The following is a 16,867-nucleotide window of genomic DNA, read 5'->3' as shown; positions in this document are numbered from 1 at the left end:
CTTGCAGTACTCGGTTCTTTCAGTCCAACCCTGACATTATCGTTAAACCTGCTGACAAGGGCGGCGCTGTTGTTGTTTGGAGAACAGACCTCTACCTTGCGGAGGCTAAACGCCAATTCTCCAACACCTCCTCTTACCTCTCTCTGGACCATGACCCCTCCGCCGAAAATCAAGCCATCGTTTCCCAGACCGTCACTGACCTCATCTCCTCGGGAGATCTTCCCCACTCCAACCTCATAGTCCCCCAACCCCGCAGAGCCCGCTTCTACCTCCTTCCCAAGATCCACAAACAGGACTGCCACGGTAGACCCATCGTTTCAGCCTGTTCTTGCCCCTGGAACATATTTCTTCCTATCTCGACTCTATTTTTTCTCCCCTTGTCCAGTCTCTTCCGACCTACATCCGCGACTCTTCTGATGCCCTCCGCCACTTTAACAGTTTCCAGTTCCCCGGCCCTAACCGTCTCCTTTTCACCACGACGTCCAATCCCTCAACACCTCCATCTTCTACCGGGATGACCTGCAGCCTTCCGCTTCTTCCATGAACGGAGGCTTTTTCTAATAGTCATCATTGATGACTGTATTGGTGTCGCTTCCTGCTCTCGCCCCGAAATGAAAAATTTCACCAACTTTGCTTCTAATTTCCACCCCTCCCTTGCCATCTCCATCTCTTCCCTTCCCTTCTTCAACTTCTCTATCTCCATTTCTGGGGATAAGCTGTCAACCAATATTTACTATAAGCCCACTGAATCCCAAAGCTACCTTGATTACACTTCCTCCCACCCCGCTTCCTGTAAGGAATTTATTTCATTCTCCCAGTTTCTCTATCTTCGTCACATCTGCTCTGGCGATGTCACCTTCCACACCAGTGCTTCCGATATGTCTTCCTTTCTCCTCAACCTGTGCTCCACTGTGGTTGACCGGGCCCTCTGTCCCATTTCCCGCACTTCTGCCCTCACCCCTTTCCCTCCGTCCCAAAACCACGAGAGGGTCCCTCTTGTTCTCACCGTCCACCCCCACCAGCGTCCACATTCAACGGATTATCCTCCGCCATTTCCGCCACCTCCAGCGCGATGCCACCACCAAACACATGGTCCCCTCCCCTCCCCTTTCAGGATTCTGAAGGGACCACTCCCTCCTCGACACTCTGGTCCACTCTTCCATCACCCCCAACATCCGCTCTCCTTCCCACGACACCTTCCCATGCGAGCACAGGAGGTGCAACACCTGCCCTTTCACCTCCTCCCTTCCCACCATCCAGGGACCCAAACACTCCTTCCAGGTGAAACAACGATTTACTTGTACTTCTTTCAATTTATTATACTGTATTCGCTGCTCACGATCTGGTCTCCTCTACATCGGGGAGACCAAACTCAGATTGGGTGATCACTTTGCTGAACACTTCCGTTCAGTCCACAAGCGTGACCCTAACCTGTCGGTCACTTGCCATTTTAATTCCCCGTCCCACTCCCACTCTGACCTCGACCTCCTACACTGTTCCAATGAAGCTTAACATAAGCTCGAGGAACAGCATCTCATCTTTCGATGAGGCACTTTACAACCTTCCGGACTCAACATTGATTTCAATAACATTAGATCATAACCACTGCTCCCATTTTTTCGGACAGCAGGTGATGGTAATGGTTCTGATGTTGCCATTTACAGCTACTCTAGGCTGATCTTTTGTTTCTTTACTTGTCCCATTACCACCCTCCTTGCCTTGCACCATCATCCCTTTTGTCATTTAATCACTCCTGCCCTCCACCCCATCAGAGACCTTCCCTTTTGTTCTTTCCTCCCCTCTCCTCCCCCCCCCAACTTTCCCAAATCTGTACTAGTTTAAAAACTGTTAAATTTTTATTTCTTCCAGTTCTGACAAAAAGTCATAGACCTGAAACGTTAACCCTGTTTCTCTCTCCACAGATGCTGTCTGACCTACTAAGTATTTCCAGCATTTTCTCTGATTATGTTGCTTGTTTTGACGGACTGATGCAGGTTTGCTGGTGAACATTGTTCTGCAAGTCTTGGATCTTGAACTGCTATCCATGGCTAACTGATAGTGCTTTAGATTTGCTTCAGTTTATGTTCCATGGTGATTAGCAGTTTTCTAAATGTATTTTGGAAAATGAAAGTTTCAGTTACTGAGAAAAAAATTGCTCGATGCAATTTTTTCCAAAGTGTTTTGAGTCATTTGCTTAGTTGATTGGCTGTTTTTCTAAGTCTTTGGTAGTTTCTCATTGGGTGGATTTCTAGCACCTTTCCTTGCTTTTGATTTGTACGTTACCTATCTTTTAAGTGCTGATTTGTTGCTGTTTTACTTTGAGCCAATCAACAATGCGTGATGGGCAAAGTGTGACCCCAAAGTGTGATATTACGGGAAGTAAGTGTTACACAACAGGAAATGTGTGCAAGACATTTAACATATTAATAGATAAATATTGATTGGTTGGTTTGAATAAGCACCAGTTATGTTATGCAATCCCAATTTTGACATTGTGGGACCAAAAAACTGCACTCCTAGTGGCACAATTCAACGTAAGTCTGATGAAAGTGCAGAGAAGAGGCCAGAAATTGGGCTGGAACCTGGAAATACGGGGAATTTCGTCATCTTCGGCTTGGGTTACACTGAGCATCCAGTACACTGGGCTCAACCAAGTGTAGCCGCTCTCAACCGGGCAGAAGTAGGTCCCAACTGGGGGCCCAAACTGGCGCCTGGCCTGGGAACCCCCTCCCATCAAATTGTTGGCAGTTTTTTGCCATGTAAAGGGGGCTCACGGTGCCAATAATAATTAATAATTGGGTCCGTGGCACCAGCAGCTTCACTTGCCAACCCCACTCTGGCAGATGCCCAAAATTCACCCATAGTGGCAAGGCCGCCTGTCAGTGTTATTCAAAATAGATACTTACATGGGGTCAGTGGCAGATGATCCCCGGCACTTACAATGGTGCAGCAGTCCTGTGGATGTTTGGAGCCTCTCTATTCACAGATCAAAATTTTAGCAAGGAGGAGCCTGAAGGATTCTTCTCTTGACTTCTGGAGAGTGACATCAAATTATTTTTTGAGGTTGGGTGGGGCAGACTGTCAGTATTGTACAGTGATTCAACTGTCTTGATTTCAAGATACCAGTTACTTTATCACCTAATATTATACCGTGGTCCTCAAGGATACAAAATATAGTTCAAACAGTTTAACCTCAGCATCCCCTCGGAAGGGAAAATTATCTGCAAGTCTTGCCCTGATCACTAACCTGCAACCCCTGTGTGGAAGTGCACGTATATGAATGTCAGCTGAGGACTGTATTGGGCTCAGTTGGAACGCCACCATTGGATGAATTGTCTGCTGATATTCAGTGTCAAGGCATGCACATGAATAATGAGTCCCTGGGGGAGGTACTGGAGGACTACTAGAACCCATAGAACCATAACCCAGAAAGGAGTCAAGACCTTCAGGACAGGGGAGGGAAGGTAGAAAATAGTCAAGAAGAGAAAAATGCCAGTCTGCTCTTCCCCTGTTTTCAGGTCTCCCTGGACCACATATCATTCTCTGACCCAGAGTGTGGGGATGCAATATGCTACCAGACTTTTGTCAATGTTACTTTTCAGTTGGCTGTTGGGAGTTTTATGTTAGTGATCCAACATGTATTGCTATCCAGTTTTTCCTACCTCCCTGTGGAGAACTACCTAGCCTCTGCTCAGCAACTCCGCAGAAATCAGTGACTCATCATATGAGAAATCGTGGCCACTCTGTGCTGCAGCATCTTGGAGCGCCAACGATATTACAGCTTCATTTATTTCTTTAATAAATCAATGGAAATCAGTTTATTAGTGCAAACCGTACAACATCCACAACACTGAATCAGGAATCCTCACATAAGGAGTCAGGTGATAACGCTTCTGTAACCAATGCATTAGAGGTAGATTTACCACCAGCCTACTTTTGATCTGGACTTGAGTGGGTTGTCTGGAAATTTGATAAATATGAGGGTAAATTTTCTGAACCCTCGCCTATGGCAGAGCACCTTGGAAACCGTGAGCACCCGTTGTAAAATCACGAGCAGTATGTCCGCCTGAGCATACAAGATACCTAACCATAGGCGAGGACGTGGAAAACCTACCCTATATACCGAACACACAGTGTTTGTTTTTAAAACAGAAGTCCATTTTTCTACTTTGGTTCTATATTCTGTGGTGTGCAGGCATTACGTATTAGTGTTATTAAGATTGTCCATAAATTTTTATCATCAGCAAAGCAAACATCACAGCTTAGCTGGGCTCTCCTGCTCCCATCCTACCTGCTCTCTAGAAATGGACTTGGATCAAAACTGCAGGGATTTAAATTATTTTCCTCATGTTGGATCCCAGAAATTTTCCCAGGAATATGTGACTGTCCAACCACTGTCCTGGCGATGGGCAGGGATATAACATCACTGGGGATGTGGAATTCCATTTGGATCTTGTCATTAGAATTCAATTGAATTCATGTCTAATCAGATTGTAGGTAAATGGCTTTGGTCTGATCTGCTCACCACAGCTGGTTTTGATCCCCATTGTTGTATTTTATATTTATCGCAATCAGATCTCTCTGGCATTTACTTAATGTAATGCACCACACCATCAGATCTCTACATCTGAAAAGAGAGTGACAGAGTAGAAGAGGGGATTTTGTGTCAATTTTTGAAAATGCATTTGGCTATTATTCTGTGAATGATCTGCAAATCTTTGAAGGAAAGCTTGTCTTTTGGAAGATACTATAGTGTATATTTACAACAGTGCCCACTTTGGTAAGCAATTACATGGGAGAATAATGTATGGTCCAGATGAAGTCTTAGCTGATAAGTACATGCCAACCATCAGCATTTTATACTGACAGTCAGTGATCTGGGGACCCAGTCTGTATATCAGTATTTGCTGACATAAATCAACATGAACCACGCCCTCCCTGTCAGTGCCTTCGACAATCCTGCTGCTAATGGAAGTGATTCTGGACAAGAATTGTGGTGAGAACAAGAATTTGTGCTAAAGTATACAGTGGCTGGAAACATTTCCATTAGTAACAGGACTTGTTTAGGAGTGACAGTGAGAGAGAGGAATGGTGAAAGCGAAGGAAGGAATGGGTGGCAATGAAGTGGAAAGGGCAGGAGGGAAATGAATGGCAATGAAGGGAAAGGGGAAGTGGGAGGCAATAATGAGAAGGGAGAAATCAAGGAGAGAAGGAGGGGGATGCATGGAAATGAAGGGAAGAGGAAAGGTGGGGAATTGATGGAAGGGTGAGATGAATGGGAGGGGAAAGGGAAAAGTGTAGAAGCTAGTAATGGTGCTTTGGGGGGAAGAGGGGAGAAGGGGCACTTTGGGATGGGAGAAGAATGAGTGCCTGCATTAACTGAGAGAGAGCGGAGACAGGGTGCCAGCATTAATTTGGGGGTGGGGGCAAGAGTGCTAACTTGAACTCAGGGGCTTTGAGGAACAAAAGAGGAAAGTGTGGGAAGAAGGGTGCTGGCTTGAATGGAGATGGAGGGGGGTGAAAGAGGAGTGCCAACATGAAAGGGGGAGGATGAATACTGCTAGCTTGAATGGAGAGATGGAAGAGGAGTACCAGCTTGAACCGAATTGGAGACTGGGTGAGACAAAGAAGAGTATCAACTTGAACAGTCGGACAGAAGAAGAATGCCAGATTGAATTGGAGGGTAAGAAGAGTTGGGGGGGTTGAACTGAGGGAGCAGATCGAAATGAGTGCCAGTATGAACTGGGAGGGTTGGAAGAGGAGAGAGTGTGGGGAATTAAGCGGGTATAGTGGGGCAATTTTCAACTGCTGACTTTTTGTTTCTCAGCTGAAAAACGAGCAGTCGGCAATTAAAAATCAGAGGGTGGGTCACCCTGGCCTCCCGTTGATGCCCAAAGATCACCTGCTGCAATTTTCAGACAGGCAGCGAGAGGCTGCTTAAATATGTAAATTGGGGTCCAATGATGGTTCTATGACCCTAATTGCAGTTTTCAGCTACAACAGGCCGGAGGTTTTTTTATGAACCCAGGAGGAACACTCCTGCACCGCACATGCTCTACCCATTTGTACCAGACATTCAGTGGTCCTTAAAGGGACCACTGGAGTCCACTCAAAAAACAGCCAAAGAAATTTTGCTTTTTTATTTTTGTGGGGCCAGGAGGGGCAGGCGTGCTCTTCCAGGGCTCATAAAAAAAAACCTACAGCTTGCTGCCGGCCTTTGGTTCCTCTCCTCCCCCTCCCAGGCCCAACCAGCCAGCTGGCTCAGTTTGGAAACCTGCCCTCCCACAACCGGTGAGCTGCACAGGGACGCCCATTTCGCTCCTGCAGCTCGCCCGCGACGTTTAAATGAGGCCCGAACCCAAAAATGATTCGGACCTACCGACGCCAGCTTTGGGCAGTCAGCATGGTCGCTCCAATGACTTTGGTGGGGGTCCAAGTTCATCCCCAGTGTGTCTGTGTCCTAGGTCATCTTTGTCTAGTTTCTCTCCTATCTCCCCTCATGCCCTCTCCGAGCTCATCTTATCCATGAGACCTACCCCCTGCTCCCTTGGCCCTAGTCCCACCAAACTGCTGACCACCCAACTTTCCTTCATGGCCCTCATGTTAGCTGATATTGTTAACAGTTCCCTCTCCTGAGGTACTGCCCCCCTCCCCTTCAAATCTTCCATCATCACCTTCCTCCTCAAAAACACCACCCGTGACCCCTCTGTCCTTGAAAACTATTGCCTCATTTCTAACCTCCCTTTCCTCTCCTAAGTCCTTGAATGTGTTGTCGCCTCCCATACGGTGCAATGTAGTGTAAATTATATTCCCATAGGGTGAAGTGTGTTATATGGTATATTCCTATAGGGTGCAGTGCCTTATACATTGTATTCCCGTAGGATGCCATGTATTAATATTATATATTATATCCCCATGAAATTCAGTGTATTACATATAATATGCCCATTGGGTGCAGCATAGTATATATTATATTCCCATAGGGTGCAGTGCATCATATATAATATTCCCATAGAGTGCTCTCTATTATTCTCTTGTAAGTCCATTCGGTGCAATGTATTGTATATTATATTCCCATACGTAATAATATGATATAATATCCCCATAGGGTGCATTGTATTATATATTATATTCAAACATGGTGCTGTGTATTATGTACAATATCCCATTGTGTGCAGTCTATTATATATTACTTTTCCATAGAGTGCAGTGCACTATATATTTATATTCCTATAGGGTGCAGCACGTTGTATATTATATTCCTATAGATGTAATGCATTATATATTGTATTCCTATAGGGTGCTCCATGTTATATGGTATATTCCTATAGATGCAGCACGTTGTATATTATATTCCTGTAGGATGCAGTGTATTATATGTTATATTCTGATGATGTGCCATGTATTATATACAATATTTCCATGGGGTGCTCTATTATATATTTTATGCCCATATGGTGCAGTGTAGTGTATATTATGTTCCAAATATGGTGCCATGTATTATATACAATATACCCGTGGGGTGCTCTGTATTATATATTATATTCCCACAGGGCGCATCTCATTATATATTATATTCCCATAGGGTGCAGTGGATTATATATCATATTCCCATGGGGGCAATGTATTATATGTTATATTCCCATAGAGTGGAGTGTATTATATAATATATTCCCATATGGTGCGGTGTATTATATATTATTTTCCCATAGGTTGCTGAAACCGTCATCCATGCCTTTGTTACCTCCACACTTGACTATTCCAATGGTCTGCTGGCCGGCCTCCCATCTTCCACCCTCCATAAATTTGAGCTCATCCAAAGCTCTGCTGCCCGTATCCTAACTCGCACCAAGTCCCGTTCACCCATCACCCCTGTGCTCGCTGACCTACATTGACTCCCAGTCTGGGAACGCCTCGATTTTAAAATTCTCATCCTTGTTTTCAAATCTGTCCGTGGCCTCGCCCATCCCTATCTCTGTAACCTCCTCCAGCCCTACAACCGTCCAAGATCTCTGTGCTTCTCCAATTCTTGTCTCTTGCACGTTCCTGATTTTAATCGCTCCACCATTGGCGACCTTGTCTTCAGCTGCCTAGGCCCTAAGCTCTGGAATTCCCTCTCTAAACCACTCCGCCTCTCTACTTCTCTTCCTTTAAGACGCTCCTTAAAAACTACCTCTTTGACCAAGCTTTTGGTCACCTGTCCTAATATCTCCTTATGTGGCTCGGTGTCAAATTTTGTTTGATTGCTCCTGTGAAGCACCTTGGGACGTTTTACTACGTTAAAGACGCCATATAAATGCAATGTTGTTGCTGTTGTTATTGTTCACAATTGATTGATTTTTAATTTTAAAAGGGAAAATAAATTGACATTTGGATCTTCAGCTACCAGACCATAAGTTCCCCATAATCACTCTTTCGCATTCCAGTCCTGCTTTTCCCAATCTACAGAGGCATTCTACCGCTTTTGAACTCAGTTCACAGAGATACTGTACCCATCCAACTCCCCACCCTTTCACAGAGACAGTCACTTCTTCAACCTGCAAAGTTGATGCTGGCACTCTTCTCCCTCGTTAATTCAACATGCCACTCTTCTCCCCCTCCAAGTTGCAAGTCTTCTACCACTCTCCCCCATTCCGGCTGGTACTCTTTCCTCCCCCTGCTATTCATGCTGGCATTATGCTTCCCCTCCCTCAGTTCATGCTGGCACTCTCCCTCCCCACTCCCTCTCAGTTAATGCTGACCATCTTCTTTTCCTCCCACCCTAAAGCACCACGGCCAACTTCTCCCTCTTCTTCCCCCAAAGCATCACTCCCAGCTTCTCTTCCTTCCTTCTTCCCTTTACCATTAACTTTTCCCCTTCTCTCTATTTACTATCCCCATCATTACCATCTGTTTTCCCCTTCCCTCTTTTCTTCACTACCATTCGCTCCCCCTCTTTCACTGACACCTACTCCCCCCCCCACTTTAGCTGCCATTCACTCTGCCCTCTCTCACTAACAACCACTCAACATCCCTCCCCTTGCATTTGTCTGTTGTCATACTTTCTGCCCCTTTCATTTGCAATTTGTACCATCTCCCCCTCTCTCTTTCATGCATTTTGTCCCTTCCCAAGCATTCTCTCCCCTCTCTTCCTCTCCACTTCTTTCCCACCCCCCACCCCACCCCTCTCACCTGCTCCTACCTGAGTCTGGTTGCAAGAACACCAATAAATCTCACTCATCCTCTCAGCATGCTCTTGGCCAGGATAGCTGCCTCTGTATACTGGTGGCAGGAACTCCCATAGTGCGAATTCCCACCTTCAGTATACAGAGGTGGCAATCCAAGCCACCAACACGGGGAGCATCCAAACAGGAGAAGTGGGTTCTTTCTGGTACATTAGCCACAGTACTCAGGAGGTATGGAGATTAGAGGGGGACTTAGCTGCACTGATTTGTGTCAGCAAATGCTGATTGATTGATGAAGCCCATAAAACACTGTAGTGCTGATGGTTGACATATATAATGATGGGTCTTGGGTTGCTGGATCCTTGGAAGTGTTAGTCCCAAGGAAAACCACTAGTTGGGATGAACTCTGCCATCCAGAGTTATTCTGGAGCTTTGCTTGATTTCTCTTTGTTTTGGGTTGGGGGGGGGGGGGTTGAAATTTTTCAGCCCTTCTGGCATAACTCAGGTGGGAACTGCGGAAGGGCTGGGAAATAGGCCATGAGCTGATCCCAGCTTGTACTGGGTGTTTCTACGGGACTTTGCAAGGAGCGGAGCCTCCACCCACCCCTTACAAGGCCAAGGGAGCCCCGACAACCTTGCTCAAGGAGGGGGTTGATGCATTTGTGGGGACCGGCACACCTAGTGAGAAGAGGTGTACTCAATGGCAGATGCGAGGCCCACCTTGGGGACCTAGGTTGCAGTCCTGGCCTGGATCCCTGAAGATGTAAGGTAACTGAATTTTTTTTTTGTTTAATGCGGCCCCCTTCTAAAAGGAACCAGTGGGGGATGATTCTGAATGTTTTCAAACCCCACCCCCTCCTGGCCTGGTGTGAAGGTCACATTTTGTGACATCCCGGAACAGGCACACTCCCAAGATGTGCCTATAGTGTTCTGAGTGCCCACCATCCACATTTAAATGAGACAACCTCCCATTGGAGTGGGGTCACCAGCAGTTGTGATCCCAGTGTAATTGCCCCGAGGAATTCCTGGGCTAGGGTATCTAAACTACAGCCTGTTGACCATGTGCGACTTGCGAGCTCTGCCAATCTGGTCACAAAACCTAAGAAGCTCAATTTCTAGATGTGCTTCTATCTCTTGTTCACTGGATTGTCCTGTTTGAATTTCATGGGCCAAGAGGTTTGGAAAGAGTTACTCTTAGCAGTGTTGCCTCGTTGGTAGATGAATGCTGAGTGAGAACACCTATATCTGTTAATATCCACAGCTTGAGATATAGGCACATTACTGGAAACATGATTTAAACTTCATAGCCTCGATTTGACAAGGCCCCACTGGTATAGGGTCAGAAAATCGAGCACCTGACCTTGTATGCCAGATTTGCAGTGCACTGAATTTTAGCAAGATGTGATATTCGGGGGAGAAAGGCAGTAACACGAAGGGCAAGTGCAACCCACATTTACATAGTCAAAACATTGAAATGAAAAAGCCACGTACTCTGTATTTACCACACCATCCTGCTCCAACGCCTCTCCTCTGTTGTCCAGCTCAGTGGGACTACCTTTTTGTGGGTCATGCTCCTGCTTTACAAATGTAGCCTCTGCCATGAGGATTCAGAGAAAGTGGGGCAGTGGAGAAAGCATAATAATACATGGAAGATACTTGCTAGCTGTTGGCACCGTACCTCCAAACTTGCCTTTGCCAATCCTCTCCACAGGTTTCTGGGCAAAACTGACCAAGGCCATCTCCTAATATTGGGTGAATTGCTTCAGCATGGTTGGCCCCCTACCTCTCCTGGATGTTTTTCAGTGGTTATGCTTTGCTTTGCCCTGTAATCAGAACACATTTAGGAAGGTTTTAGGAACTGTTTGCCTCCTGATTCTACTCCCATCACCTTTCCAACCTGATCTCCTCATTCTAACCACAATGCACAGACCACATAATTTAAAACCTCACAGTCGCATATTATTTTCCTCAGAAGAGTTTTGTACACAATAATTATATCATTAATCTGCAAATGTAACCAGGATGTAGGTGTTGATTGTCACAATCACTTTGCATTTGAAAAGAAATGTTGAAAATGATGAAGGGTTTTACATAGGTTTGTTTGCACATTGTTGAAAACTAACAGGCTGGTTTAATTAATTGGCCTGGGTTTCTCTACAACAATGTCCTAATTCTGTCAGAGCGTTAGCATATCTTACTTGTTCTTATCTCCTCTACCACATTCTTGCAAATAGTCATTTCCAAACTTTAATCTTCAGGAGGAAAAAAATGAAGTGTAGGTAAAAATGCTGTCATATTGGAAGATAAACACTGTAGTTGCTTATCAAAGACTCCAGTTTTTGCTTTCACTAATGAACAGCATAGTTTATACTGAATTCACTGTTTTGTTTAAAAAAAACTATTAGGAGCAGCTTTCTAAATCTGCAGATCTATGTCAAAGAGTTGACAGAAACATCTAGTCCTCCATTTGCTCAGTTGGTAAATGCACTGCATTTTGTGAAACTGAGGCATAAGAGACGCCATTCGATCCGTGCTGAGTTACTGACCTCAGTCAGAGCAGTGGTAAGAACGATACACTTGGCCTTAGCACCCCCTGGTCTGGAGAGGTGAAAAATCATACAGGGTTCCATCTCGTTACCCCCTTTCTAGCGATTGGTGCTGAAAAGTGTATTGTGTGGATTTTAGCTCAAGCTCAGGTCTAAGCTCAACTTTCATGTCAAATAGCCTGTTGATACTCAATGTCTAGGCTCAAAAGTAGACATTGGGAATTTGGGTGATGTACTAAAGGGCAACTGACACTCATGGGATCACACCCCAGTCTAAAGGAGAAGAGGAGCAGGAAAATTGGTGGGATAAAAAATAGAGGCTGAATTAAAGGTTGATGGTTATGAAACAGACCATCTCTAAAAAGATCTTCCAACCTCTTATTTTCCTTATTTTGTTTAGTATCTTTTGCTCTTTTTCTGCTTCTCTCTGCAAAGTCCTTGTGAAAGAGTCTTGGGGCTCAATTTTGAAATGGTGGCGGGCTGGCAGTGGGGTGGAGGGGGGTGAAGGTGCGTGTGGCAAACCCAAATTTAAAAAAAACTTACCTTTTCCAACGTGATCGCGATGTAATTGATGGTGATTAAAGTTGTTTCCTGGTTTCGCGCCCAGCAACCAGCCTGATTGACAGGCTGGCTGCAATACAGAGGTGGGGGAGGGAGAGAAACAGCGCGAGATGTCATCCGGCACTGGAACGGAGAGTGGAGGGCGCTGAAGATCCGGGGGGGGAGAGGGGAAAATCGGTGGGGGGGGAGGAGGGGAAGATCGGGGGGGGGGGGAGAGGGGAAGATCGGGGGGGGGGGGAGAGGGGAAAATCGGGTGGGGGGCAGAGGGGGAGATCAGAGAGGGAGACATCGAGCAGGGGGGTGCAGGTAACATCGGTGGAAAGGTAGGTTTATTTTGTTTTTTAACTTTGTGCAATGGTTTTTTATTTAATTTATTTACTTTATTTTTGCCTGATCCGGCCCTTCATGCCTGGTTTCAACAGGCGTGAATCGGAAGCCGTGGGAAAGCCGTCCAGGTAAGTATAAAATTGGTATAACTATCTACCATGTCAGAAATAAAGTACCTTAAGTACCTCAATGAGGTACATTTGGTTCTTTAACTATCATCCTGCCGGCTTTAATTGCCGGCGGGACTTCCGCATTTGGGAAGCACGCATGCACACAGGCGCGTCTGTGGGTTGGGGCCGGCTTCCTCACCCGTTCAGGATTTTCCCGATTTTTGCAGCCAAGGCACCCACAATTTCATTTTAAAACCGGCCCCTTGATGTTGAAAAAAAATGTCAGTTACTAAAACTGGACTTGATTTGACTGAGGGACATAATGTGCTCTTTTCATAAATAAAGGGTTAATTATTAAACTGATTTAAAAAAAATCCAAATTAAAATGACAAGTGGACGCCATTTTGCTTCCTAAGTTTCCATTTAATCAAAATCTGTTAGCACTAACAAAAGGAACCACTTGTAATAATATTGTTTTCACACCTCAAGCACCAAAATTGGCACGTAACTAGCATAAATAGCAAATATTTAATTCATCCAGCTGTGGACTGTGCAAAGCTTCGTGGATATGCCCCAATGGAGATTTTGCAGATCTTGTTTAACAAACCAGAATTTGGAGGCCCTGTTAAACAACATGATTTAAATACACAATGACACGAATAGCTTCATCGTCTGGATATGTCCATCCTTTCCATATTAAGAGTAGCTGACTTGTCAGCTCTAAGTGATGTGAGTTCATTCATTTTTGGGAGTCAGGTCAGGTGGAGCTACCAGCAGCGGTTGGGTCAGGGTATCGCTGAGAGTTGGATGGGGGATGCCAGTGGGAGCTTAGTAAGTTCAGGTCTACCAGTAGAAGTTGGATGGAGACTGACAGTTTATGTTGAGTGCCAGCTTCAATGGGGGGGGCGGCGCAAGGGAGAGAAAAACGGCAAAAGGATGTGTAAAAGGCCATTCCAAACAGGTTGCAGTAATAGTAGTGATAGTAATCGTCACCGTATAATGTAGCTTTTTATATGCAGATTCCATGATAAGCAACTGAGCGGCCCTGGAAGAGAAAAGATTTGGACATCTCTGACATGATAGGACCAATAAATAGTCATTCATAGAAAAATACAGCACAGAAGGAGGCTATTTGGCCCATCATACTAGCATAAATATCAAATATTTCATCCATCCAGCTGTGGAGTGTGCATAGCTTTATGGATATACCCCAATGGAGATTTTACAGATCGTGTGCGGGCTCTTTGAACGAGCTATCCAATTAGCCCCACTCCCCTGCCCTTTCCCCATAGCTCTGCAAATTTTTCCTTTTTAAGTATATATCCAATCCCCTTTTGAAAGTCACCGTTGAATCCACTTCCACCACCATTGTTTAATAACTTTGCCTGGGAGTATCTTAAACAACATACTGTTTGCAGAGAATGAAGTATGAACGTGCTGTTATCTGATAGAATAATCTGGCTAACCAGAACTCTGTACACTATGATGCTTAATACTGGCAAAGAGGGAATCAAATTGCTCCTGGGGGTAATAGTGAATCCCAGATGGAGAGATGAGGGGATTGTGCTGTACTTCAGATCCAGGGCCTGGAATTTCCTCCGTGGGCGCAACCTGGAAGTTAGGCAGGGAAATGCGCCCATTCCCACTCCCATTCTGCCAATGTCAATTTACGCTCAAATCTCCTGCGAGAATTAGAATATGCACGAAGGTAAAATGGGCAGAAATCAGTGGAAATAAGGAAAGCACCAAATTCACACTATGGGGGTAATTTTAACCCCCAAGAAAGGGTGGGTTGGGGGCAGGTGGGAGATTAAAATAACAGCTTTTTGGAGCGGACCTGCATCCCAGCTGCAACACGCCCACTTCCTGGTTTGACCCAGGCTTGTTTGTATCCGTGCGCAAAAGAGACACGAGGAAGTCCTGCCCCCATTTAAAGCTAGCGGGCCGATACTTAAAAGGACAATGTACCTAATTGAAATAATTACGGTACTTAATTCTTTGTGTATTGCAAAAGTTAAATGAATTTAACCTTATCTGTTTGGGTTTCCCGTCGCTTCCGATTCACGTCAGGTGAAAGCAGGCAGGAAGGTGTGGTGAGATGAGTGGCTCTATTGTACCGGTTGTGGGCCCGGAGGAGCAGGAGTGCTTCATCCCAGGACCAACAAGCTCACCTGGCGCAATATGACCCTGCGATCCCCCCAATGTCGTCCATGTCCCTCCAACTCCCCCCCCCCCCCACCTCTGAATTTTTTCCTGGGTCCACGATCTCTCTCTTCCTCCCTACCCCCTCCCTGACTCGCGGCACCTTTCCCTTCCGACAGGCAGCTGGCCTGTCAAATACTCACCTTCAATTGAGTTGCAATCGTTTGGCTTCCGGGTTCCCCACGGAAATATCGAGGGACGCGCTGGGTTCCTGGCTCCCAGCTAAAATCATGCCCTATATATTTCTTGTTTAAGTATGAAAATTAAAGTTTCAACTGATTTAACCATCATTCATGCAGATTAGGCACAGCATGTTTAAGAACCTGTAATCGGGGAAGCTTTTCAATTTTTAATGTGACTTATATTTATGCCATAAAAATGCATTCAAAGAAACTCATCTCTGAAACCTGAGTTCCAATCCCAAAATGACTGATTGCAATTAAGGTCTCCATTACCCAGTGACTGTAAGAATTCCCCATGAAATGAGTTTAATAAGTCTCAACCCTGTTAGTAATGGTTATGAAATCATAGTCCAGAACTGTGAATAGTTCTGCAGTGTCACATTTTCAATCTGGCTCTTTTTATTCCACTGGTATATTGTGCACGCATGCAACATGCAGTCTGTTTCAGTTTAATTTCCAGGTTAGAGGAGAAAGTTGGTAATCTCTTTAATATAAACTGTCAAAAATAGCCCTTTCTCTCAATGTGTTGACTGCAATATAATGGTTTATAATTCAATTGAGACCAGTTGTTTTCTTGCCTCTACCCCAGAGACTGGGGTGTTTTTTGAAGTGATTGCTCTGGCTGCAACCTGTCATTTTTTCATCTGACCTGCATCAGTGGGTTATGTTCACAATAACAGAGCCAGAAACCTGTCACAATCACACGTGGGGAGAATTGATTAGTTGCCAGTGGGTTAGAATTGAAAAAACAACTTGCATTTATATAGTGTCATTCACATCCTCAGCACATCCTACAGCACTTCACAGTCAATCAATTACTTTAGAAGTGTGGTCACTGTTGTCTCTCAGGCAAATGCAGTAGCTAATTTGTGCCACACAAGGTCCCACAATCAGTAATGAGATTGATTATTGCTGGTGCTGGATGAGGGATGAATGTTGGCGAGGACATTGGGAGAATTCCCTGTTCTCTGGAAAAGTGCCATGGAAGCTTTTGCATCCACCTGAACAGGTTACTTTAGTTTAACGTCTCATCCTAGAGCAGCACCTTTGACAATTCAACATTGACACTGAAGTGTCAACCCAGATTATGTGCTGAAGTCTGTAGTGGGGCTTAAACCCACAACCTTCTGACTTGGAGGTGAGAGTGCGACCACTGACATATTGTTCACAATTGTAAGAGTTGTGCCACTAAACCCTTGTATTGGCCAGGATCACAATCATAATTGAGTATCTCTTCAAATTGCATGTATGTGACACAATCGTATTCGCGGATGGTAATCAGACATTACCACCTGAATCTGAGTCAGAACCAATATGAATGAAAACGAGAAGGAGTATAGCTAGATCAGCTCTTAGAACGGAAAGAATAATTTAGCCTGGCTTTGTGATATTATTACAGTAAAATGGAGACAATCTTATCAAGACCTTGAAGGATCTTATAAATAAAGATCTAACAGATCTTATAAGTCATACAATTTGCAATTAATCTACAAAACTGTTTTTCTCTTCTTTTTCTTTAGGTGGCCAGCTTTGGTGCACAGTGACTAAAATGCTGTCGGAGGGTGAGGAACTGGTTGCATTTGCTGTGGAATTTGACTCAAGGCTGCAAGCTGTCAGCCAAATGGCCATCACAGAGGGCATGTATCCAGCACGCCTCCTGGACACAATACAGCTGCTTCCTCAACAAGCAGCCATGGCATCCATTTTACCTACAGCAATCGTCAACAGTGAGTTTAAAATTTGTACTTTTATTCTTGAATCTGATTTTTGTTTTT

General features: G+C 44.9%; 1 protein-coding gene across 2 annotated transcripts in view; it reads left to right on the top strand.

The window, feature by feature from the left end:
* The window catches only part of zfpm2a (zinc finger protein, FOG family member 2a), a 505,220-nt gene that overhangs the window by 478,803 nt on the left and 9,550 nt on the right, over window positions 1-16,867 (top strand). For both annotated transcript variants that reach the window (XM_067981518.1, XM_067981519.1), the window contains one exon: window positions 16,613-16,819. In XM_067981518.1, the coding sequence (XP_067837619.1) occupies window positions 16,613-16,819 (207 nt within the window). The remainder of the gene's footprint in view (window positions 1-16,612; window positions 16,820-16,867) is intronic.

This window comes from Heptranchias perlo, chromosome 3, assembly GCF_035084215.1.
Source record: "Heptranchias perlo isolate sHepPer1 chromosome 3, sHepPer1.hap1, whole genome shotgun sequence".
Taxonomy (NCBI): domain Eukaryota; kingdom Metazoa; phylum Chordata; class Chondrichthyes; order Hexanchiformes; family Hexanchidae; genus Heptranchias; species Heptranchias perlo.
This window is presented reverse-complemented; position numbering and strand designations above follow the sequence as displayed.